This window comes from Panulirus ornatus, chromosome 13 (assembly GCF_036320965.1).
Source record: "Panulirus ornatus isolate Po-2019 chromosome 13, ASM3632096v1, whole genome shotgun sequence".
NCBI classification, from domain to species: Eukaryota; Metazoa; Arthropoda; class Malacostraca; order Decapoda; family Palinuridae; genus Panulirus; species Panulirus ornatus.
Window position 1 is genome coordinate 42,997,283 of NC_092236.1, and position 27,716 is coordinate 43,024,998.

General features: G+C 41.7%; 3 protein-coding genes across 3 annotated transcripts in view; all 3 read left to right on the forward strand.

Moving 5' to 3' along the window:
• LOC139752817 (G patch domain and ankyrin repeat-containing protein 1 homolog) overlaps positions 1 to 3,867 on the forward strand; it is a 40,493-nt gene extending 36,626 nt beyond the window's left edge. The window contains exon 2 of the mRNA XM_071668760.1: positions 1,288 to 3,867. Within this exon, the coding sequence (XP_071524861.1) occupies positions 1,289 to 2,398 (1,110 nt within the window). The 5' untranslated portion in view covers position 1,288 and the 3' untranslated portion in view covers positions 2,399 to 3,867. The remainder of the gene's footprint in view (positions 1 to 1,287) is intronic.
• A 3,599-nt stretch (positions 3,868 to 7,466) lies between these two features.
• On the forward strand, positions 7,467 to 8,576 carry LOC139752571 (G patch domain and ankyrin repeat-containing protein 1 homolog). Its single transcript, XM_071668328.1, has one exon. It carries the CDS (start codon positions 7,467 to 7,469, stop codon positions 8,574 to 8,576), a length of 1,110 nt encoding a protein of 369 aa, XP_071524429.1.
• Pdrg1 (Pdrg1 prefoldin-like subunit) overlaps positions 8,491 to 27,716 on the forward strand; it is an 80,500-nt gene continuing 61,274 nt past the window's right edge. Inside the window, exon 1 of the mRNA XM_071668762.1 lies at positions 8,491 to 8,631. The gene's annotated coding sequence lies outside the window, so the exon portion shown is untranslated. The remainder of the gene's footprint in view (positions 8,632 to 27,716) is intronic.

Here is a 27,716-nt window from a genome sequence, read left to right on the forward strand (position 1 = left end):
TTGTGTGATCGGGGCCTGAACATGCAGGAGGGTGAAAGGAGGGCAAGGAATAGAGTGAATTGGATCGATGTGGTATACCGGGGTTGACGTCCTGTCAGTGGATTGAATCAGGGCATGTGAAGCGTCTGGGGTAAACCATGGAAAGCTGTGTAGGTATGTATATTTTGCGTGTGTGGACGTATGTATATACATGTGTATGGGGGTGGGTTGGGCCATTTCTTCGTCTGTTTCCTTGCGCTACCTTGCAAACGCGGGAGACTGGCAAAAAAAAAAAAAAAAAAGAATTTAATATACATTCAATATTTGTTTGATTTAAATTTCTAGCAGTCCATGGTATACTTTAGACACATGGGAGATGTATAATTAGTGGGTTAGAGGTGTGTTGATGAATTATTATTATTGGTCTGGTAAAATGGTTAATCCGGCAAGGCTTTGGAACCAAGAGTGCCAGAAAATCGGTGGTGTACCTGTACTAGAACAACCTGAAGGTTTAACTTGAAATTAAACAAGGAACTTATGAAAACATTTGAAAAACATATTCTATTGTATAAGAGTGTGGATGAATGGAATAAACTGAATGAGGGATTGGTAATACTGTAGCTGTGTACAGAAGTTTTAAAAAATATGTGATAGTACAAAACGTTCAAAAGATGGAGCCTGATGAGTGTAAAACTCCCTCCCTGTACAGTACGAATAGATAATTACACACACACACACACACACACACACACACACACACACACACACACACACACACACACACACACACACCTAAAGAAGCACAGAGAGCTAAATGAGAAGGTCCAGTGGAGGATAATGAAGAGGTACCAGAATTAAGAGAGCTGAGCTACAGGAAAAGGCTGAAGGCTTTAAGTTTTCCCGTCTTGGAAAAGAAAAGAGTAAGGGTGGCCTGGTCACAACCTTTTTAAGCTTTTAAAACAAATCAAAGACATGGACAGTGGATGTTTCTTTAAAAGATGAAGGGATAGAGCAACCAGAAGACAAAACATGAAATTAAGGAAGAACTTTTTTTAAAAAAGATGTAAAGAAGTACTTCTGTGATATAAGTGGTGAATGAATAGAATAGAATGATTGAGAACATGGGTAATGCAGACAGCATCCATAAATTTAGAGTCACATGATGGTAGAGAATGGTCAAGAGATGGGGCCCCAGTAGTGTAAAACTACTCCCTCTGCAGTACATATAGTTACTTACAAAATAGGCATTTACACACACTTACTTTTGTTGCATTCTTTACTAGCTGACTCTTGATTTAAATGTTTCAGAATGGATGAGAAAGAACTGCCTCATCCAAACTGGAAGGCTTTGGCAACTGTTAACTTGAAGTGGAAAACATTTGTCCGACCACAGTCAGAAAGAGTACATCAACAAGAAGAAAAGAAAAAGAGGAAAATATGTACATCACTTGAAGGAGAAGATGCCAGAAGGTTCTATGAGGAAGTAGTTGACAACTACTCCCGCTCAAGTGCTGATGTTGACCATGAACAGTTTGAAATGGGAAATTGTGAGAGAACTTCAGACTCTGACCATGATGATTGCCATGAAGTTGACAGGTACGATCGGAGCAAGGAATATGGAAGGCTGGAGTCTGATCATCGCTTGAATATAGCTCTGAAACTCTCCCAAAACAATGATGCAGTCGGTTTAAGAAAAATCTTGGCAAGTGGTTTCAATGTCAATGCAAAAGATGAGTTTGGATGGTCACTCTTAATGGTAGCAGCATGTGCTGGTGCCAAGGAAACAGTACAGACATTACTCGAATATAAAGCAAGGACATCTGTACGGGACAGCAAGGGTAACACTGCTATATATTTAGCAACTATGAGAGGTCACAGAAAGATTGTTGACATTCTTATAAAATCAAATAAAAAGGAAAACAGCAGTCATGATCATGATAAAAAAGTTGAAAGTTCCCAGAAGACCCAAACTGAGTTCTTCTGCACTGTTTGCCAGAAGACCTTCAAGGAAAGTACAGAAGCCCAGCATGAGACTTCTATCATTCACCAGTTCAACTTGGGAGCAGGAGTGAGGAAAACCTTTTATGGCATTCCTCCAAGCAACAAAGGCTATCAGCTCCTTGTAAGTCAAGGATGGGATACTGAAAAGGGTCTGGGTCCTCAAAGTTCTGGTACCAAATTTCCTGTGAAGACTGTGCTGAAAAGAGACAGAGAAGGTCTTGGAAACAGTACCAAAGATATTGGAAGAGTCACTCACTTTGGGCCAGCAGATACAAGTGCGGTTAAAAGAGTTTATAAACCAGATGAAAGAGTGGAACGTCAGAGCACACTAAGCAGGAGGGAATTGAAGAATCAAAAGATAAGAGATAAAAGGAAAGAGAGAGATATAAGAAGAATGCTCAATGAACCTGATTACTGAAATCCTCTCTTCTGCCTCACTACAATAGAAAGATTTTGTCTTGCTATGAAGATTGGTAAGTTAAGTCTCTCTTTATATGGTATAATGATATGTCAGGTATCATTTCCACTGGCTTTAGTCCCCTTTATAAATAATACTGGATATGCTGGAAGAGATGCATTCTTTAGATCATTTTTAGGGTAGTCACAGATGATTTTCCCCTTAAGTTTGTTTTGCTACTTCAGTTTCATGTATACCTGCAAAGTGGTAAGACTTAAGAGTCACTTATGCATCTATCTTTGTTGTTTGTCATTTTCTGCTATTGTTGTTCATAGTTGTTGGTATCTGTTGGTCTTGAGTTCTTTGAGAGATTTAAAAAAGGCACTGGAGAACATTAGATACAGACAGCAGTGGTTGACAGTAACAAATTAGGACAGATGGTCTTTTTCTTGCCATATACGAATTATACTGCCCTTATAATAATTCCTTAGGAGAAGTACCACATATGTGCCTATATACACTCAGCTATTTTTTTTCTCTCCACCTACCTACAACTTAGTTTTTGGACCATTCTGACTCTCTACTGCCATTATCATATCCTCATACGTACCCCTAGAGTTATGTACCTGCCTTGTCTTAATCTTCAAGTTTTCATTACAATATAACGATCCAAATCCTGCAACATTGCCCTTTACTTCCTTTACAGCCAGTGCTTTCTAAATTTTTTATCTCCTTATGAATGTGTAAATGCCTTCTCTTCATTTTGTGTGGCTTTTAGACTTAGATCTTCAAATTAGCATATTTCAAAGTAAGTGTTTTCCTGCAACACAACTCTCTCATCACTCAGGTCTATGAGAAACTCCATTTGCATTCACACCCCAACAGTACCTGCTTTCTCATCTCCTACTCTTACATTCAGATACCCCATTTTCTTCATACTTCAAAAGCTAAAACATGCTCCTAGAGCTTTTACATCTCTACTTTACGTATTTTTGTTTCTGCGCTTACAGGAGCTTATGCATACACCAGGATATAATTTTCATCTTCTCTTTCCCTGAGGATAGGGGAGAAGGAATATTTTTCACATATTCTCTGAGTGTTGTAGAAGGCAACTAACAGGGGCCAAAGTAGAGGGACAGGAAACACTCTCTTTCTGGTGTTTCAGTTTCTAAGGGCTGAAACAGAAGGAGCCTAGCGATGTGTGTTCATCCTCTTCAAAGGTTCAGGCTAGTGTTTCAGAATATATTTAGCAGTAATCAAGATGAGGAGAAGGGAGGGATAGGAAATATGATATTTAAAGAAAGGAACCTTGATGCTCTATCTCTGAGTGAAATGAGTTCAAGGGTAAGGGGGAAAATTGGTTTAGGAATGTCATAGGGGTAAATTAAGTAAGGAAGGGGTAGCACTTCTGCTGAAGGAGGAGTTGTAGGAATGTGTGAGAGTGTCAAGAAGCGAGCACCAGACTGATGTAGGTAGAAATGAAAGTGGAGGATGATAAATGTGCTCAGGGGACTGGATGTCGGCAGTCCTTGCTAAGCGATGGCCAACATCCCGTAGGTCAAGTCAGCCTGTATGTGCACTATTCACAAGCAGCACAGCACACACAGCATACACCCTTGGTACAGGTCACTGTTTCCATCCACACAGTGCTAAGATTCATTCTCGGCCCATGCTGCCTTAAAGTTGTTTTATACTTGCCTGGGATTGTAGTAGATGTTAGGGTTGTTCCCCCCATGTTGAGGCAGTCTCTCTTGTTTCTGTGTTGACCTGATGCTCACTGACCCACGTCTGTTCTATGATGGAGGATGCCATTTCTTGTAATGCCAAGGCATTTATTTTTATTTCCTTGGTTAATTACTCCACTTATTCATTTTCTAACTTTTCCACAATTGATACATTTTCATTGCCACTTTCATTATTCTTGCTATCTAAAGTTTTATTTACTAACAACTGAAGAATTTTACAAGTATATCCTTAATTGGTAATCTGTCAGTGCATGAGTGAGGTGTGGTTCATAACTTTGGAGACATAGGCTGCACCAATGTAGGCCTAATGTTTGCACACGACATGCTCACCACACACACACACAAGCCCCTTGTCTCACAGTCTCTTCCATCCTGTTACATATATATATATATATATATATATATATATATATATATATATATATATATATTTATTTTATATTTATTATACTTTGTCGCTGTCTCCCGCGTTTGCGAGGTAGCGCAAGGAAACAGACGAAGGAAATGGCCCCCCCCCATACACATGTATATACATACGTCCACACACGCAAATATACATACCTACACAGCTTTCCATGGTTTACCCCAGACGCTTCACATGCCTTGATTCAATCCACTGACAGCACGTCAACCCCGGTATACCACATCGCTCCAATTCACTCTATTCCTTGCCCTCCCTTCACCCTCCTGCATGTTCAGGCCCCGATCACACAAAATCTTTTTCATATATAATATATATTCATTTATTTATTATATTTATTTTGCTTTGTCGCTGTCTCCCGCGTTTGCGAGGTAGCGCAAGGAAACAGACGAAAGAAATGGCCCAACCCACCCCCATGCACATGTATATACATACACGTCCACACACGCAAATATACATACCTATACATCTCAATGTACACATATATATATACACACACAGACACACACACACACACACACACACACACACACACATGGAGAGAATGAGTGAGGAAAGACCGACCAAGAGGACACACGTGTCGGAGGTGGAGGGAACGAGGAGAAGAGGGAGACCATTGGAGGCGGAAAGATGGAGCGAAAAAGACCCTGCGCGATCGGGGCCCGAACATGCAGGAGGGCGAAAGGAGGGCAAGGAATAGAGTGAATTGGAGCGATGTATATATATATATATATATATATATATATATATATATATATATATATATATATATATATATATATCTCTATCCATAGCCCACGCCTCGCAACCATACAACATTGTTGGAACCACTATTCCCTCAAACATACCCATTTTTGCTTTCCGAGATAATGTTCTCGACTTCCACACATTTTTCAAGGCTCCCAAAATTTTCGCCCCCTCCCCCACCCTATGATCCACTTCCGCTTCCATGGTTCCATCCGCTGACAGATCCACTCCCAGATATCTAAAACACTTCACTTCCTCCAGTTTTTCTCCATTCAAACTCACCTCCCAATTGACTTGACCCTCACCTCTACTGTACCTAATAACCTTGCTCTTATTCACATTTACTCTCAACTTTCTTCTTCCACACACTTTACCAAACTCAGTCACCAGCTTCTGCAGTTTCTCACATGAATCAGCCACCAGCGCTGTATCATCAGCGAACAACAACTGACTCACTTCCCAAGCTCTCTCATCCCCAACAGACTTCATACTTGCCCCTCTTTCCAGGACTCTTGCATTTACCTCCCTTACAACCCCATCCATAAACAAATTAAACAACCATGGAGACATCACACACCCCTGCCGCAAACCTACATTCACTGAGAACCTACATTCACTGGATAGAGATGTGCGCAGGAGGATGGATGTGCTGGAAATGAGATGTTTGAGGACAATGTGTGGTGTGAGGTGGTTTGATCGAGTAAGTAACGTAAGGGTAAGAGAGATGTGTGGAAATAAAAAGAGCGTGGTTGAGAGAGCAGAAGAGGGTGTTTTGAAATGGTTTGGGCACATGGAGAGAATGAGTGAGGAGAGATTGACCAAGAGGATATATGTGTCGGAGGTGGAGGGAACGAGGAGAAGAGGGAGACCAAATTGGAGGTGGAAAGATGGAGTGAAAAAGATTTTGTGTGATCGGGGCCTGAACATGCAGGAGGGTGAAAGGAGGGCAAGAATAGAGTGAATTGGAGTCGATGTGGTATACAGGGGTTGACGTGCTGTCAGTGGATTGAATCAAGGGCATGTGAAGCGTCTGGGGTAAACCATGGAAAGCTGTGTAGGTATGTATATTTGCGTGTGTGGACGTATGTATGTACATGTGTATGGGGGGTGGGTTGGGCCATTTCTTTCGTCTGTTTCCTTGCGCTACCTCGCAAACGCGGGAGACTGGCAAAAAAAAAAAAAAAAAAGAATTTAATATACATTCAATATTTGTTTGATTTAAATTTCTAGCAGTCCATGGTATACTTTAGACACATGGGAGATGTATAATTAGTGGGTTAGAGGTGTGTTGATGAATTATTATTATTGGTCCGGTAAAATGGTTAATCCGGCAAGGCTTTGGAACCAAGAGTGCCAGAAAATCGGTGGTGTACCTGTACTAGAACAACCTGAAGGTTTAACTTGAAATTAAACAAGGAACTTATGAAAACATTTGAAAAACATATTCTATTGTATAAGAGTGTGGATGAATGGAATAAACTGAATGAGGGATTGGTAATACTGTAGCTGTGTACAGAAGTTTTAAAAAATATGTGATAGTACAAAACGTTCAAAAGATGGAGCCTGATGAGTGTAAAACTCCCTCCCTGTACAGTACGAATAGATAATTACACACACACACACACACACACACACACACACACACACACACACACACACCTAAAGAAGCACAGAGAGCTAAATGAGAAGGTCCAGTGGAGGATAATGAAGAGGTACCAGAATTAAGAGAGCTGAGCTACAGGAAAAGGCTGAAGGCTTTAAGTTTTCCCGTCTTGGAAAAGAAAAGAGTAAGGGTGGCCTGGTCACAACCTTTTTAAGCTTTTAAAACAAATCAAAGACATGGACAGTGGATGTTTCTTTAAAAGATGAAGGGATAGAGCAACCAGAAGACAAAACATGAAATTAAGGAAGAACTTTTTTTAAAAAAGATGTAAAGAAGTACTTCTGTGATATAAGTGGTGAATGAATAGAATAGAATGATTGAGAACATGGGTAATGCAGACAGCATCCATAAATTTAGAGTCACATGATGGTAGAGAATGGTCAAGAGATGGGGCCCCAGTAGTGTAAAACTACTCCCTCTGCAGTACATATAGTTACTTACAAAATAGGCATTTACACACACTTACTTTTGTTGCATTCTTTACTAGCTGACTCTTGATTTAAATGTTTCAGAATGGATGAGAAAGAACTGCCTCATCCAAACTGGAAGGCTTTGGCAACTGTTAACTTGAAGTGGAAAACATTTGTCCGACCACAGTCAGAAAGAGTACATCAACAAGAAGAAAAGAAAAAGAGGAAAATATGTACATCACTTGAAGGAGAAGATGCCAGAAGGTTCTATGAGGAAGTAGTTGACAACTACTCCCGCTCAAGTGCTGATGTTGACCATGAACAGTTTGAAATGGGAAATTGTGAGAGAACTTCAGACTCTGACCATGATGATTGCCATGAAGTTGACAGGTACGATCGGAGCAAGGAATATGGAAGGCTGGAGTCTGATCATCGCTTGAATATAGCTCTGAAACTCTCCCAAAACAATGATGCAGTCGGTTTAAGAAAAATCTTGGCAAGTGGTTTCAATGTCAATGCAAAAGATGAGTTTGGATGGTCACTCTTAATGGTAGCAGCATGTGCTGGTGCCAAGGAAACAGTACAGACATTACTCGAATATAAAGCAAGGACATCTGTACGGGACAGCAAGGGTAACACTGCTATATATTTAGCAACTATGAGAGGTCACAGAAAGATTGTTGACATTCTTATAAAATCAAATAAAAAGGAAAACAGCAGTCATGATCATGATAAAAAAGTTGAAAGTTCCCAGAAGACCCAAACTGAGTTCTTCTGCACTGTTTGCCAGAAGACCTTCAAGGAAAGTACAGAAGCCCAGCATGAGACTTCTATCATTCACCAGTTCAACTTGGGAGCAGGAGTGAGGAAAACCTTTTATGGCATTCCTCCAAGCAACAAAGGCTATCAGCTCCTTGTAAGTCAAGGATGGGATACTGAAAAGGGTCTGGGTCCTCAAAGTTCTGGTACCAAATTTCCTGTGAAGACTGTGCTGAAAAGAGACAGAGAAGGTCTTGGAAACAGTACCAAAGATATTGGAAGAGTCACTCACTTTGGGCCAGCAGATACAAGTGCGGTTAAAAGAGTTTATAAACCAGATGAAAGAGTGGAACGTCAGAGCACACTAAGCAGGAGGGAATTGAAGAATCAAAAGATAAGAGATAAAAGGAAAGAGAGAGATATAAGAAGAATGCTCAATGAACCTGATTACTGAAATCCTCTCTTCTGCCTCACTACAATAGAAAGATTTTGTCTTGCTATGAAGATTGGTAAGTTAAGTCTCTCTTTATATGGTATAATGATATGTCAGGTATCATTTCCACTGGCTTTAGTCCCCTTTATAAATAATACTGGATATGCTGGAAGAGATGCATTCTTTAGATCATTTTTAGGGTAGTCACAGATGATTTTCCCCTTAAGTTTGTTTTGCTACTTCAGTTTCATGTATACCTGCAAAGTGGTAAGACTTAAGAGTCACTTATGCATCTATCTTTGTTGTTTGTCATTTTCTGCTATTGTTGTTCATAGTTGTTGGTATCTGTTGGTCTTGAGTTCTTTGAGAGATTTAAAAAAGGCACTGGAGAACATTAGATACAGACAGCAGTGGTTGACAGTAACAAATTAGGACAGATGGTCTTTTTCTTGCCATATACGAATTATACTGCCCTTATAATAATTCCTTAGGAGAAGTACCACATATGTGCCTATATACACTCAGCTATTTTTTTTCTCTCCACCTACCTACAACTTAGTTTTTGGACCATTCTGACTCTCTACTGCCATTATCATATCCTCATACGTACCCCTAGAGTTATGTACCTGCCTTGTCTTAATCTTCAAGTTTTCATTACAATATAACGATCCAAATCCTGCAACATTGCCCTTTACTTCCTTTACAGCCAGTGCTTTCTAAATTTTTTATCTCCTTATGAATGTGTAAATGCCTTCTCTTCATTTTGTGTGGCTTTTAGACTTAGATCTTCAAATTAGCATATTTCAAAGTAAGTGTTTTCCTGCAACACAACTCTCTCATCACTCAGGTCTACAAGAAACTCCATTTGCATTCACACCCCAACAGTACCTGCTTTCTCATCTCCTACTCTTACATTCAGATACCCCATTTTCTTCATACTTCAAAAGCTAAAACATGCTCCTAGAGCTTTTACATCTCTACTTTACGTATTTTTGTTTCTGCGCTTACAGGAGCTTATGCATACACCAGGATATAATTTTCATCTTCTCTTTCCCTGAGGATAGGGGAGAAGGAATATTTTTCACATATTCTCTGAGTGTTGTAGAAGGCAACTAACAGGGGCCAAAGTAGAGGGACAGGAAACACTCTCTTTCTGGTGTTTCAGTTTCTAAGGGCTGAAACAGAAGGAGCCTAGCGATGTGTGTTCATCCTCTTCAAAGGTTCAGGCTAGTGTTTCAGAATATATTTAGCAGTAATCAAGATGAGGAGAAGGGAGGGATAGGAAATATGATATTTAAAGAAAGGAACCTTGATGCTCTATCTCTGAGTGAAATGAGTTCAAGGGTAAGGGGGGAAAATTGGTTTAGGAATGTCATAGGGGTAAATTAAGTAAGGAAGGGGTAGCACTTCTGCTGAAGGAGGAGTTGTAGGAATGTGTGAGAGTGTCAAGAAGCGAGCACCAGACTGATGTAGGTAGAAATGAAAGTGGAGGATGATAAATGTGCTCAGGGGACTGGATGTCCGGCAGTCCTTGCTAAGCGATGGCCAACATCCCGTAGGTCAAGTCAGCCTGTATGTGCACTATTCACAAGCAGCACAGCACACACAGCATACACCCTTGGTACAGGTCACTGTTTCCATCCACACAGTGCTAAGATTCATTCTCGGCCCATGCTGCCTTAAAGTTGTTTTATACTTGCCTGGGATTGTAGTAGATGTTAGGGTTGTTCCCCCCATGTTGAGGCAGTCTCTCTTGTTTCTGTGTTGACCTGATGCTCACTGACCCACGTCTGTTCTATGATGGAGGATGCCATTTCTTGTAATGCCAAGGCATTTATTTTTATTTCCTTGGTTAATTACTCCACTTATTCATTTTCTAACTTTTCCACAATTGATACATTTTCATTGCCACTTTCATTATTCTTGCTATCTAAAGTTTTATTTACTAACAACTGAAGAATTTTACAAGTATATCCTTAATTGGTAATCTGTGAGTGCATGAGTGAGGTGTGGTTCATAACTTTGGAGACATAGGCTGCACCAATGTAGGCCTAATGTTTGCACACGACATGCTCACCACACACACACACAAGCCCCTTGTCTCACAGTCTCTTCCATCCTGTTACATATATATATATATATATATATATATATATATATATATATATATTTATTTTATATTTATTATACTTTGTCGCTGTCTCCCGCGTTTGCGAGGTAGCGCAAGGAAACAGATGAAGGAAATGGCCCCCCCCCATACACATGTATATACATACGTCCACACACGCAAATATACATACCTACACAGCTTTCCATGGTTTACCCCAGACGCTTCACATGCCTTGATTCAATCCACTGACAGCACGTCAACCCCGGTATACCACATCGCTCCAATTCACTCTATTCCTTGCCCTCCCTTCACCCTCCTGCATGTTCAGGCCCCGATCACACAAAATCTTTTTCATATATAATATATATTCATTTATTTATTATATTTATTTTGCTTTGTCGCTGTCTCCCGCGTTTGCGAGGTAGCGCAAGGAAACAGACGAAAGAAATGGCCCAACCCACCCCCATGCACATGTATATACATACACGTCCACACACGCAAATATACATACCTATACATCTCAATGTACACATATATATATACACACACAGACACACACACACACACACACACACACATGGAGAGAATGAGTGAGGAAAGACCGACCAAGAGGACACACGTGTCGGAGGTGGAGGGAACGAGGAGAAGAGGGAGACCATTGGAGGCGGAAAGATGGAGCGAAAAAGACCCTGCGCGATCGGGGCCCGAACATGCAGGAGGGCGAAAGGAGGGCAAGGAATAGAGTGAATTGGAGCGATGTATATATATATATATATATATATATATATATATATATATATATATATATATATCTCTATCCATAGCCCACGCCTCGCAACCATACAACATTGTTGGAACCACTATTCCCTCAAACATACCCATTTTTGCTTTCCGAGATAATGTTCTCGACTTCCACACATTTTTCAAGGCTCCCAAAATTTTCGCCCCCTCCCCACCCTATGATCCACTTCCGCTTCCATGGTTCCATCCGCTGACAGATCCACTCCCAGATATCTAAAACACTTCACTTCCTCCAGTTTTTCTCCATTCAAACTCACCTCCCAATTGACTTGACCCTCACCCCTACTGTACCTAATAACCTTGCTCTTATTCACATTTACTCTCAACTTTCTTCTTCCACACACTTTACCAAACTCAGTCACCAGCTTCTGCAGTTTCTCACATGAATCAGCCACCAGCGCTGTATCATCAGCGAACAACAACTGACTCACTTCCCAAGCTCTCTCATCCCCAACAGACTTCATACTTGCCCCTCTTTCCAGGACTCTTGCATTTACCTCCCTTACAACCCCATCCATAAACAAATTAAACAACCATGGAGACATCACACACCCCTGCCGCAAACCTACATTCACTGAGAACCTACATTCACTGGATAGAGATGTGCGCAGGAGGATGGATGTGCTGGAAATGAGATGTTTGAGGACAATGTGTGGTGTGAGGTGGTTTGATCGAGTAAGTAACGTAAGGGTAAAAGAGATGTGTGGAAATAAAAAGAGCGTGGTTGAGAGAGCAGAGGAGGGTGTTTTGAAATGGTTTGGGCACATGGAGAGAATGAGTGAGGAGAGATTGACCAAGAGGATATATGTGTCGGAGGTGGAGGGAACGAGGAGAAGAGGGAGACCAAATTGGAGGTGGAAAGATGGAGTGAAAAAGATTTTGTGTGATCGGGGCCTGAACATGCAGGAGGGTGAAAGGAGGGCAAGAAATAGAGTGAATTGGAGTCATGTGGTATACAGGGGTTGACGTGCTGTCAGTGGATTGAATCAAGGCATGTGAAGCGTCCGGGGTAAACCATGGAAAGCTGTGTAGGTATGTATATTTGCGTGTGTGGACGTGTGTATGTACATGTGTATGGGGGGGGGGGTTGGGCCATTTCTTTCGTCTGTTTCCTTGCGCTACCTCGCAAACGCGGGAGACAGCGACAAAGTATAAAAAAAAAAAAAAAAAATATATATATATATATATATATATATATATATATATATATATATATATATATATATATATATATATATATTTATATATATGTGTGTGTGTGTGTGTGTGTGTGTGTGTGCGGGGAGAGAGAGAGAGAGAGAGAGAGAGAGAGAGTGAAAATGGTTTTATGAATAATTCAGTTTAATGATTAAGCAATGAAGAGGGTTGATTTTTTTTTTTTTAACTAAAATCAAAATGTAAATATGAAAACTCCTTCATGTCTGCCGATAAATAAGTAAGTAATATGCGTCCGTCTGGGACGTGTGGTCCTCACAGTGTGTGGGGAGGGAGGGCGGGATGATGACGAGCCATTCACTGGTGAACCACCACTGCAACAGGACCCAGGACAGGGCGGGTTGCCAGGTGCCTGATGACCCAGCCGTACTGGCGGCCGGTAATCTCCGCCCTATAGTGACTCAAGACAATAACATCACCGTAGGATGCCCAGGAAAGGATGTGATGTTCACATTTTGGAAGTGCTCCTCCGGTGGAGATGAGAGACCTCCTCCTGCAGGGAAGGATAACAATGAGGTAGACGACCTGCCACACGGTAAGAAGGGTAATAACTGCGATAACCAGGACTGAAATCAAAGTAATCTTCTCATAGAGAGAAGCCATTCGATCAAAGCAGCCGTAATATTTCCCTCCAATGCCGATGATGTGAGTTGTCTCATCAATGTCACATTTAACGAATGGTGGGAACATCTGTGAGACGGGATCTGTGAAGCCAACAATGTCACGCCTCCAAGGGTAGTTGAGGATGATGTCCAACAGGCGGTTGCTTGCCAAGTAGTTAACGATGAAAATGGTTGCCAGATCGGATGCAAAAGCTGTAAGATGTAGGAAGACACTACGGATGTAGATCCTGTGGAAGGAACCGATGTTGTCACAAAGAAACTGGGTCACGTGCTGTCTGTGTGAGTCTACGTCGTATCGGTCCTCATGAACGAGCAGGTCCTGGAAAAGGTTGCCCAGGGAAACGTATTCCATTGCCCGGATGAAAGCAAAGAGGAGGGAGATGATAAGCAGAATCCAGGGGAAAGCCTTGTACAGGATGCTGACCTCCTTCTGCCCCTCGGGTTGGCCAACTCCATAATGGTAACCTAAGCAGAAGGATTCGTACTGTGGGGGAAGGAGGTCTCCGGTTGACTGGTCCACGCAGAACAAATCATTTTCACTGATCCAGTCTCCTTCTGAGATGAAGAAGAAGACCATGAAGATGAAGCATCCCCACAGATGTGCTTGAAGTGCAAGTGAACTTCCGACTCTTCTTCTAGAATTGATCAGGTCAACAAATCGTTGTTTGAGGCCTTTCAACCCCTCGGTGAATCTGGTCATGCGGGTGAGGTGAGGGACTAACATGATTTTTTATTTGGATTTGGTAAGTTACTGATGAAGGACATGCTGTTATATCCCACATGATGACAAAATAGTTGAGGTAGGCAAGTTATCAAGGTATATATCGAGGTAGGTAGGATATGGATGAGTAGGCAAGTTATCAAGGTATGTCGAGGTAGTTATGGATGAGGAGGTTATTGAAGAACAAAATGTAGTATTCACTGAAAATGACCTTTTTCTATTATTGTGATATGATCTCTCTTACTTTCCTTTAGGCCAGATGGTGAGTGAGTGAAGAAGTAGATATACTGTAGTGAACATAAAGATATTATGGTGTGAAATATGTGATACTTTGATGGTAGAGACTCTGTAGTGAAGATGATGGAAAAAGGTATGGTGGGAGATACTCTGTAGTGAAGATAATGGAAACTGATAATGTGTGGGTTATATTCTATAGTGAACATAATGTGATGGGTTATACTCTGTAATGAACATATTGGAAAGTGATAATGTGATGGGTTATACTCTGTTGTGAACATAATGTGATGGGTTATACTCTGTAGTGAACATATTGGAAAGTGATAATGTGTGGGTTATATTCTATAGTGAATATAATGTGATAGGTTATACTCTGTAGTGAACATACTGAAAAGTGATAATGTGTGGGTTATATTCTACAGTGAACATGATGTGATGGGTTTTACTCTGTAGTGAACATATGGGAAAGTGATAATGTGTGGTTTATATTCTATAGTGAAAATATGATGGGTTATACTTTGTAGTGAACATATTGGAAAGTGATAATGTGATGAGTTATATTCTATAGTGAACATAATGTGATGGGTTATACTCTGTAGTGAACATATTGGAAAGTGATAATATTATTTTTTATTATTATTATTTTGCTTTGTCGCTGTCTCCCGCGTTTGCGAGGTAGTGCAAGGAAACAGACGAAAGAAATAGCCCAACCCACCCCCATATACACGTATATACATACACGTCCACACACGCAAATATACACACACAGACACATACATATATACCCATGCACACAATTCACACTGTCTGCCTTTATTCATTCCCATCGCCAACTCTCCACACATGGAATACCATCCCCCTCCCCCTTCATGTGTGCGAGTTAGCGCTAGGAAAAGACAACAAAGGCCCCATTCGTTCACACTCATTCTCCACCTGTTATGCAATAATGCCCAAAACCACAGCTCCCTTTCCACATCCAGGCCCCACACAACTTTCCATGGATTACCCCAGAGGCTTCACATGCCCTGATTCAATCCACTGACAGCACGTCAACCCCGGTATACCACATCGATCCAATTCACTCTATTCCTTGCCCGCCTTTCACCCTCCTGCATGTTCAGGCCCCGATCACTCAAAATCTTTTTCACTCCATCTTTCCACCTCCAATTTGGTCTCCCACTTCTCCTCGTTCCCTCCACCTCCGACACATATATCCTCTTGGTCAATCTTTCCTCACTCATTCTCTCCATGTGCCCAAACCATTTCAAAACACCCTCTTCTACTCTCTCAATCACTCTCTTTTTATTTCCACACATCTCTCTTACCCTTACACTACTTACTCGATCAAAACACCTCACACCACACATTGTCCTCAAACATCTCATTTCCAGCACATCCACCCTGCTGCGCACAGCTCTATCCATAGCCCACGCCTCGCATCCATACAACATTGTTGGAACCACTATTCCTTCAAACATACCCATTTTTGCTTTCCAAACATTCTTGAAGGCTCCCAGGATTTTCGCCCCCTCCCCCACCCTATGATTCACTTCCACTTCCATGGTTCCATCTGCTGCCAGATCCACTCCCAGATATCTAAAACTGCTTCCTCCAGTTTTTCTCCATTCATATTCTCCATATATATATATATATATATATATATATATATATATATATATATATATATATATATATATATATATTTTTTTTTTTTTTTTTGCTTTGTCGCTGTCTCCCGCGTTTGCGAGGTAGAGCAAGGAAACAGACGAAAGAAATGGCCCAACCCACCCCCATACACATGTATATACATACGTCCACACACGCAAATATACATACCTACACAGCTTTCCATGGTTTACCCCAGACGCTTCACATGCCTTGATTCAATCCACTGACTGCACGTCAACCCCGGTATACCACATCGCTCCAATTCACTCTCTTCCTTGCCCTCCTTTCACCCTCCTGCATGTTCAGGCCCCGATCACACAAAATCTTTTTCACTCCATCTTTCCACCTCCAATTTGGTCTCCCTCTTCTCCTCGTTCCCTCCACCTCCGACACATATATTCTCTTGGTCAATCTTTCCTCACTCATTCTCTCCATGTGCCCGAACCATTTCAAAACACCCTCTTCTGCTCTCTCAACCACGCTCTTTTTATTTCCACACATCTCTCTTACCCTTACGTTACTTACTCGATCAAACCACCTCACACCATACATTGTCCTCAAACATCTCATTTCCAGCACATCCATCCTCCTGCGCACAACTCTATCCATAGCCCACGCCTCGCAACCATACAACATTGTTGGAACCACTATTCCTTCAAACATACCAATTTTTGCTTTCCGAGATAATGTTCTCGACTTCCACACATTCTTCAAGGCTCCCAGAATTTTCGCCCCCTCCCCCACCCTATGATCCACTTCTGCTTCCATGGTTCCATCCGCTGCCAGATCCACTCCCAGATATCTAAAACACTTCACTTCCTCCAGTTTTTCTCCATTCAAACTCACCTCCCAATTGACTTGACCCTCAACCCTACTGTACCTGATAACCTTGCTCTTATTCACATTTACTCTTAACTTTCTTCTTTCACACACTTTACCAAACTCAGTCACCAGCTTCTGCAGTTTCTCACATGAATCAGCCACCAGCGCTGTATCATCAGCGAACAACAACTGACTCACTTCCCAAGCTCTCTCATCCCCAACAGACTTCATACTTGCCCCTCTTTCCAAAACTCTTGCATTCACCTCCCTAACAACCCCCATCCATAAACAAATTAAACAACCATAGAGTCATCACACACCCCTGCCGCAAACCTACATTCACTGAGAACCAATCACTTTCCTCTCTTCCTACACGTACACATGCCTTACATCCTCGATAAAAACTTTTCACTGCTTCTAACAACTTGCCTCCCACACCATATATTCTTAATACCTTCCACAGAGCATCTCTATTAACTCTATCATATGCCTTCTCCAGATCCATAAATGCTACATACAAATCCATTTGCTTTTCTAAGTATTTCTCACATACATTCTTCAAAGCAAACACCTGATCCACACATCCTCTACCACTTCTGAAACCACACTGCTCAGATAAAGATGCTCTGTGGAAGGTACTAAGAATATATGGTGTGGGAGGCAAGTTGTTAGAAGCAGTGAAAAGTTTTTATCAAGAATGTAAGGCATGTGTACGTGTAGGAAGAGAGGAAAGTGATTGGTTCTCAGTGAATGTAGGTTTACGGCAGGGGTGTGTTATGTCTCCATGGTTGTTTAATTTGTTTATGGATTGGGTTGTTAGGGAGGTGAATGCAAGAGTTTTGGAAAGAGGGGCAAGTATGAAGTCTGTTGTGGATGAGAGAGCTTGGGAAGTGGGTCAGTTGTTGTTCGCTGGTGGTGCGGCGCTGGTGGCTGGTTCATGTGAGAGGCTGCAGAGGCTGGTGACTGAGTTTGGTGGGGCGTGTGAGGGGGGAGAGTTGGAAGTAAATGTGAATAAGAGCGGGGTTGTTGGGTGCAGTGGGGTTGGGGGTCGAATCAATTGGGAAGTGAGTTTGGGTGGAGGGGAACTGGGGGAGGTGGGGTGTTTTGGATGTCTGGGAGTGGATCTGGCAGCGGATGGAGCCATGGAAGTGGAAGTGAATCATAGGGTGGGGGAGGGGGCGAAAATCCTGTGAGCCTTGAAGAATGTGTGGAAGTCGAGAACATTATCTCCGAAAGCAAAAATGGCTATGTTTGAAGGAATAGTGGTTCCAACAATTTTGTATGGCTGCGAGGCATGGGCTATGGATAGAGTAGTGTGCAGGAGGGTGGATGTGCTGGAAATGAGATGTTTGAGGACAATGTGTGGTGTGAGGTGGTTTGATCGAGTAAATAATGTAATGATAAGAGAGATGTGTGGAAATAAGAAGAGCGTGGTTGAGAGAGTAGAAGAGGGTGTTTTGAAATGGTTTGGACACATGGAGAGAATGAGTGAGGAAAGATTGACCAAGAGGATATATGTGTCGGAGGTGGAGGGAACGAGGAGAAGTGGGAGACCAAATTGGAGGTGGAAAGATGGAGTGAAAAAGATTTTGAGTGATCGGGGCCTGAACATGCAGGAGGGTGAAAGGCGGGCAAGGAAGAGAGTGAATTGGATCGATGTGGTATACTGGGGTTGAAGTGCTGTCAATGGATTGAATCAGGGCATGTGAAGCGTCTGGGGTAAACCATGGAAAGTTGTGTGGGGCCTGGATGTGGAAAGGGAGCTGTGGTTTCGGGCATTATTGCATGACAGCTAGAGACTGAGTGTGAACGAATGAGGCCTTTGTTGTCTTTTCCTAGCGCTACCTTGCACACATGAGGGGGGAGGGGGATGTTATTCCATGTGTGGCGAGGTGGCGATGGGAATGACCAAAAGGCAGACAATGTGAATTGTGTGCATGTGTATATATGTATATGTCTGTGTGTGTATATATATGTGTACATTGAGATGTATAGGTATGTATATTTGCGTGTGTGGATGTGTATGTATATACATGTGTATGGGGATGGGTTGGGCTATTTCTTTCGTCTGTTTCCTTGCGCTACCTCGCAAACGCGGGAGACAGCGACAAAGCAAAATAATGATAATAATAATATTAATAATATTAATAATAATTAATAATTAGTTAATTAATAATTAATAATTAATAATAATTAATAATAATATTAATAATAATAATAATAATAATAAGATTTTGTGTGAAAAGTTTTTGTGTGATCGGGGCCTGAACATGCAGGAGGGTGAAAGGAGGGCAAGGAATAGAGTGAATTAGAGCGATGTGGTATACCGGGGTTAACGTGCTGTCAGTGGATTGAATCAAGGCATGTGAAGCGTCTGGGGTAAACCATGGAAAGCTGTGTAGGTATGTATATTTGCGTGTGTGGGCATTTGTATATACATGTGTATGGGGGGGGTGTTGGGCCATTTCTTTCGTCTGTTTCCTTGCGCTACCTCGCAAACGCGGGAGACAGCGACAAAGTATAATAAAATAAATAAATAATTTTTTTTTTCTTTTTTTTTGCTTTGTCGCTGTCTCCCGCGTTTGCGAGGTAGCGCAAGGAAACAGACGAAAGAAATGGCCCAACCCACCCCCATACACATGTATATATATACGTCCACACACGCAAATATACATACCTATACAGCTTTCCATGGTTTACCCCAGACGCTTCATGTGCCCTGATTCAATCCACTGACAGCACGTCAACCCGGGTATACCACATTGCTCCAATTCACTCTATTCTTTGCCCTCCTTTCACCCTCCTGCATGTTCAGGCCCCGATCACACAAAATCTTTTTCACTCCATCTTTCCACCTCCAATTTGGTCTCCCACTTCTCCTCGTTCCCTCCACCTCTGACACATATATCCTCTTGGTCAATCTTTCCTCACTCATTCTCTCCATGTGCCCAAACCATTTCAAAACACCCTCTTCTGCTCTCTCAACCACGCTCTTTTTATTTCCACACATCTTTTTTACCCTTACGATACTTACTCGATCAAACCACCTTACACCACACATTGTCCTCAAACATCTCATTTCCAGCACATCCATCCTCCTGCGCACAACTCTATCCATAGTCCACGCCTCGCAACTATACAACATTGTTGGAACCACTATTCCTTCAAACATGCCCATTTTTGCTTTCCGAGATAATGTTCTCGACTTCCACACATTCTTCAAGGCTCCCAGAATTTTCGCCCCCTCCCCCACCCTATGATCCACTTCCGCTTCCATGTTTCCATCCGCTGCCAGATCCACTCCCAGATATCTAAAACACTTTACTTCCTCCAGTTTTTCTCCATTCAAACTCACCTCCCAATTGACTTGACCCTCAACCCTACTGTACCTAATAACCTTGCTCTTATTCACATTTACTCTTAACTTTCTTCTTTCACACACTTTACCAAACTCAGTCACCAGCTTCTGCAGTTTCTCACATGAAACAGCCACCAGCGCTATATCATCAGCGAATAACAACTGACTCACTTCCCAAGCTCTCTCATCCCCAACAGACTTCATCCTTGCCCCTCTTTCCAAAACTCTTGCATTCACCTCCCTAACAACCCCATCCATAAACAAATTAAACAACCATGGAGACATCACACACCCCTGCCGCAAACCTACATTCACTGAGAACCAATCACTTTCCTCTCTTCCTACACGTACACATGCCTTACATCCTCGATAAAAACTTTTCACTGCTTCTAACAACTTGCCTCCCACACCATATATTCTTAATAACTTCCACAGAGCATCTCTATCAACTCTATCATATGCCTTCTCCAGATCCATAAATGCTACATACAAATTCATTTGCTTTTCTAAGTATTTCTCACATACATTCTTCAAAGCAAACACCTGATCCACACATCCTCTAGCACTTCTGAAACCATACTGCTCTTCCCCAATCTGATGCTCTGTACATGCCTTCACCCTCTCAATCAATACCCTCCCATACAATTTGCCAGGAATACTCAACAAACTTATACCTCTGTAATGTGAGCACTCACTCTTATCCCCTTTGCCTTTGTACAATGGCACTATGCATGCATTCCGCCAATCCTCAGGCACCTCACCATGAGTCATACATACATTAAATAACCTTACCAACCAGTCAACAATACAGTCACCCCCTTTTTTAATAAATTCCACTGCAATACCATCCAAACCTGCTGCCTTGCTGGCTTTCATCTTCCTCAAAGCTTTTACTACCTCTTCTCTGTTTACCAAATCATTTTCCCTAACCCTCGCACTTTGCACACCACCTCGACCAAAACACCCTATATCTGCCACTCTATCATCAAACACATTCAACAAACCTTCAAAATACTCACTCCATCTCCTTCTCACATCACCACTACTTGTTATCGCCTCCCCATTTGCGCCCTTCAATGAAGTTCCCATTTGCTCCCTTGTCTTACGCACTTTATTTACCTCCTTCCATTACATCTTTTTATTCTCCCTAAAATTTAATGATACTCTCTCACCCCAACTCTCATTTGCCCTTTTTTTCACCTCTTGCACCTTTCTCTTGACCTCCTGTCTCTTTCTTTTATACATCTCCCACTCAATTGCACTTTTTTCCCTGCAAAAATCGTCCAAATGCCTCTCTCTTCTCTTTCACTAATACTCTTACTTCTTCATCCCACCACTCACTACCCTTTCTAATCAACCCACCTCCCACTCTTCTCATGCCACAAGCATCTTTTACGCAATCCATCACTGTTTCCCTAAATACATCCCATTCCTCCCCCACTCCCCTTACTTCCATTGTTCTAACCTTTTTCCATTCTGTACTCAGTCTCTCCTGGTACTTCCTCACACAAGTCTCCTTCCCAAGCTCACTTACTCTCACCACCCTCTTCACCCCAACATTCACTCTTCTGGGCATGAGAAGAAAGATGATGATAGGCAAGTGTTTTGGGAGCAGCTGAATGGGTGTGTTAGTGGTTTTGATGCATGAGACTGGGTTATAGTGTTGGGTGATTTGAATGCAAATGTGAGTAATGTGGCAGTTGAGGGAATAATTGGTATACATGGGGTGTTCAGTGTTGTAAATGGAAATGGTGAAGAGCTTGTAGATTTATGTGCTGAAAAAGGACTGAAGATTGGGAATACCTGGTTTAAAAAGCGAGATATACATAAGTATACTTATGTAAGTAGGAGAGATGGCCAGAGAGCGTTATTGGATTACGTGTTAATTGACAGGCGTGCGAAAGAGAGACTTTTGGATGTTAATGTGCTGAGAGGTGCAACTGGAGGGATGTCTGATCATTATCTTGTGGAGGCTAAGGTGAAGATTTGTATGGGTTTCCAGAAATATATATATATATATATATACATATATGTATATATATATATATATATATATATATATATATATATATATATATATATATATATATATATATTTTTTTTTTTTTTTATACTTTGTCGCTGTCTCCCGCGTTTGCGAGGTAGCGCAAGGAAACAGACGAAAGAAATGGCCCAACCACCCCCATACACATGTATATACATACGTCCACACACGCAAATATACATACCTACACAGCTTTCCATGGTTTACCCCAGACGTTTCACATGCCTTGATTCAATCCACTGACAGCACGTCAACCCCCGGTATACCACATCGCTCCAATTCACTCTATTCCTTGCCCTCCTTTCACCCTCCTGCATGTTCAGGCCCCGATCACACAAAATCTTTTTCACTCCATCTTTCCACCTCCAATTTGGTCTCCCTCTTCTCCTTGCTCCCTCCACCTCCGACACATATATCCTCTTGGTCAATCTTTCCTCACTCATCCTCTCCATGTGCCCAAACCACTTCAAAACACCCTCTTCTGCTCTCTCAACCACGCTTTTTTTATTTCCACACATCTCTCTTACCCTTACGTTACTCACTCGATCAAACCACCTCACACCACACATTGTCCTCAAACATCTCATTTCCAGCACATCCATCCTCCTGCGCACAACTCTATCCATAGCCCACGCCTGGCAACCATACAACATTGTTGGAACCACTATTCCTTCAAACATACCGATTTTTGCTTTCCGAGATAATGTTCTCGACTTCCACACACACACACACACATATATATATATATATATATATATATATATATATATATATATATATATATATATATATATATATACACACACACACAAACACACAACCGTAGGACCCCTTTTATGAGACCACTGCCACTTGGAGGCTGCTCTCCATGCGGGAGCAGGGTAAGGTGAGTTCCTAAAGAGCGGAAAGGACCTTGACAACCCGCATTCAATTCGTCCCAAGTCGATAATATAATACATCCTTGTCGAAGGTGACTTCTCGCTTCCGGTGTTACAACCTGCAGTCGGAGTCCGGGAGCACCAATCTATGTATGTATGTATGTGTGTATCTATCTATCTATACATATATACAGATAACTACGAGGAGAAATGAAGCATGAAAATTCATGAGTGCACTCGGGACTTTTCGCGTTCCATTTTTTCACCTGGTTATCAGCAAATAGTTAATTCACGCGCATCACTATGATATATATATATATATATATATATATATATATATATATATATATATATATATATATATATATATATATATAAAGTTATCTAAAGATTCCGTTTTTCCGCGGTTAAATCAACTTCGCTGGATGCGTTTTTCTTCGGGAGGAAATAACCGATTCGTCATGTTGCCGATTTATGGAGGGCGAGGGCGAAAATTTTGGGAGCCTTGAAAAATGTGTGGAAGTCGAGAACATTATCTCGGAAAGCAAAAATGGGTATGTTTGAAGGAATAGTGGTTCCAACAATGTTGTATGGTTGCGAGGCGTGGGCTATGGATAGAGTTGTGCGCAGGAGGATGGATGTGCTGGAAATGAGATGTTTGAGGACAATGTGTGGTGTGAGGTGGTTTGATCGAGTAAGTAACGTAAGGGTAAGAGAGATGTGTGGAAATAAAAAGAGCGTGGTTGAGAGAGCAGAAGAGGGTGTTTTGAAATGGTTTGGGCACATGGAGAGAATGAGTGAGGAAAGATTGACCAAGAGGATATATGTGTCGGAGGTGGAGGGAACGAGGAGAAGAGGGAGACCAAATTGGAGGTGGAAAGATGGAGTGAAAAAGATTTTGTGTGATCGGGGCCTGAACATGCAGGAGGGTGAAAGGAGGGCAAGGAATAGAGTGAATTGGAGCGATGTGGTATACAGGGGTTGACGTGCTGTCAGTGGATTGAATCAAGGCATGTGAAGCGTCTGGGGTAAACCATGGAAAGCTGTGTAGGTATGTATATTTGCGTGTGTGGACGTGTGTATGTACGTGTGTATGGGGGTTGGGCCATTTCTTTCGTCTGTTTCCTCGCGCTACCTCGCAAACGCGGGAGACAGCGACAAAAAAAAAAAAAAAAAAAAAAAAAAAAAAAATTCTTTTTCAGTAAGTATAGGATGTAAGGTATAGTATTTACACATTTTTAGGGTTTCCTCCATAACCGTAAAATTTAGATTGGGTTAAGTTTGGGTTTATTGAGTTATGGAAGAATGTCCCCGGTCGTCTAATTTGCTCATTTTACTGAGCGGTGCCATGCACAGCGCACGGAAAAAGTATCCAGTGCCTCCTTAATATGCATGTTGGATGATCAAAGCATGTGAGGTTATTTCTTACCCCCACGTTTGTGTCTATAAAAGGAATACTTTCAAGTTATATTTCAGTAAGTGTAACCAGTAACTTTGCATTGTTTTGGCAGCAAAATAGAAGGAGAGTCAATCCATATTTTACCTGAAGTTGAAAGTCACCGTTACATGAGAGGTACAGCTTATTAGATATCGAAAGCTGCATGTTATCCAACCCAAACATGTTCAAAGGAGAAAAAAAAAGAAAATCGCGAAACCCTCCTCGCCCTCCATAAATATATATATATATATATATATATATATATATATATATATATATATATATATATATATATTATCCCTGAGGATAGGGGAGAAAGAATAATTCCTACTTATTCCCTGCGTGTCGTAGAAGGCGACTAAAAGGGAAGGGAGCAGAGTGCCGGAAATCCTCCCCTCTCGTTTTTTTTTTTTTTTTCCAAAAGAAGGAACAGAGAAAGGGGCCAGGCGAGGATGTTCCCTCAAAGGCCCAATCCTCTGTTCTTAGCGCTACGTCGCTATCGTGGGAAATGGCGAATAGTAGGGAAAAAAAAATATATATATATATATATATATATATATATATATATATATATTTTTTTTTTTCTTTTTTGCTTTGTCGCTGTCTCCCGCGTTTGCGAGGTAGCGCAAGGAAACAGACGAAAGAAATGGCCCAACCCACCCCCATACACATACCTTGATTCAATCCACTGACAGCACGTCAACCCCGGTATACCACATCGCTCCAATTCACTCTATTCTTTGCCCTCCTTTCACCCTCCTGCATGTTCAGGCCCCGATCACACAAAATCTTTTTCACTCCATCTTTCCACCTCCAATTTGGTCTCCCTCTTCTCGTTCCCTGCACCTCCGACACATATATCCTCTTGGTCAATCTTTCCTCACTCATTCTCTCCATGTGACCAAACCATTTCAAAACACCCTCTTCTGCTCTCTCAACCACGCTCTTTTTATTTCCACACATCTCTCTCACCCTTACGTTACTCGATCAAACCACCTCACACCACACATTGTCCTCAAACATCTCATTTCCAGCACATCCATCCTCCTGCGCACAACTCTATCCATAGTCCACGCCTCGCAACCATACAACATTGTTGGAACCAGTATTCCTTCAAACATACCCATTTTTGCTTTCCTAGATAATATATATATAAAATTTCCCAGGAATGCTCAACAAACTTATACCTCTCTAATTTGAGCACTCACTCTTATCCCCTTTACCTTTGTACAATGGCCCTATGCAAGCATTCCGCCAATCCTCAGGCACCTCACCATGAATCATACATACATTAAATAACCTTACCAACCAGTCAACAATACAGTCACCACCTTTTTTAATAAATTCCACTGCAATACCATCCAAACCTGCTGCCTTGCTGGCTTTCATCTTCCGCAAAGCTTTTACTACCTCTGCTCTGTTTACCAAATCCTTTTCCCTATCCCTCTCACTTTGCACACCACCTCGACCAAAACACCCTATATCTGCCACTCTATCATCAAACACATTCAACAAACCTTCAAAATACTCACTCCATCTCCTCACATCACCACAACTTGTTATCACCTCCCCATTTGTGCCCTTCACTGAAGTTCCCATTTGCTCCCTTGTCTTACACACTTTATTTACCTCTTTCCAAAACATCTTTTTATTCTCCCTAAAATTTAATGATACTTTCTCACCCCAACTCTCATTTGCACTATTTTTCACCTCTTGCACCTTTCTCTTGACCTCCTGCTTCTTTCTTTTATACATCTCCCACTCATTTGCATTTTTTCCCTGCAAAAAATCGTCCAAATGCCTCTCTCTTCTCTTTCACTAATAATCTTACTTCTTCATCCCACCACTCACTACCCTGTCTAATCAACCCACCTCCCACAATTCTCATGACACAAGCATCTTTTGCACAAGCTATCACTGCTTCCCTAAATACATCCCATTCCTCCCCCACTCCCCTTACCTTCTTTATTCTCACCTTTTTCCATTCTGTACTCAGTCTCTCCTGGTACTTCCTCACACAAGTCTCCTTCCCAAGTTCACTTACTCTCACCACTCTCTTCACCCCAACACTCTCTCTTCTTTTCTGAAAACCCCTACAAATCTTCACCTTCATCTCCACAAGATAATGATCAGACATCCCTCTAGTTGCACCTCTCAGCACATTAACATCCAAAAGTCTCTCTCGCACGCCTATCAATTAAAAAGTAATCCAATAACACTCTCTCGCCATCTCTCCAACTTACATACGTATACTTATGTATATCTCGCTTTTTAAACCAGGTATTCCCAATCACCAGTCCTTTTTCAGCACGTAAATCTACAAGCTCTTCACCATTTCCATTTACAACACTGAACACCCCATGTATACCAGTTATTCCCTCAACTGCCACATTACTCACCTTTGCATTCAAATCACCCATCACTATAACCTGGTCTTTTGCATCAAAGCCACTAACACACTCATTCAACTGCTCCCAAAACACTTGCCTCTCATCATCTTTCTTCTCATGCCCAGGTACATATACACCAATAATCACCCATCTCTCTCCATCAACTTTCAGTTTTACCCATATCAATCTAGAATTTACTTTCTTGCACTCTATCACATTCTCCCACAACTCCTGTTTCAGGAGTAGTGCTACTCCTTCCCTTGCTCTTGTCCTCTCACTAACCCCTGACCTTACTCCCAAGACATTCCCAAACCACTCTTCCCCTTTACCCTTGAGCTTCGTTTCACTTAGAGCGAAAACATCCAGGTTCCTTTCCTCAAACATACTATCTATCTCTCCTTTTTTCTCATCTTGGTTACATCCACACACATTTAGACACCCCAATCTGAGCCTTCGAAGAGGATAAAAAGAGTGTGGTTGAGAGAGCAGAAGAGGGTGTTTTGAAATGGTTTAGTCACATGGAGAGAATGAGTGAGGAAAGATTGACCAAGAGGATATATGCGTCAGAGGTGGAGGGAACGAGGAGAAATGGGAGACCAAATTGGAGGTGGAAAGATGGAGTGAAAAAGATTTTGAGTGATCGGGGCCTGAACATGCAGGAGGGTGAAAGGCGTGCAAGGAATAGAGTGAATTGGAACGATGTGGTATACTGGGGTCGAGGTGCTGTCAATGGATTGAATCAGGGCATGTGAAGCGTCTGGAGTAAACCATGGAAAGTTCTGTGGGGCCTGGATGTGAAAAGAAAGCTGTGGTTTCGGTGCATTATTACATGACAGCTAGAGACTGAGTGTGAATG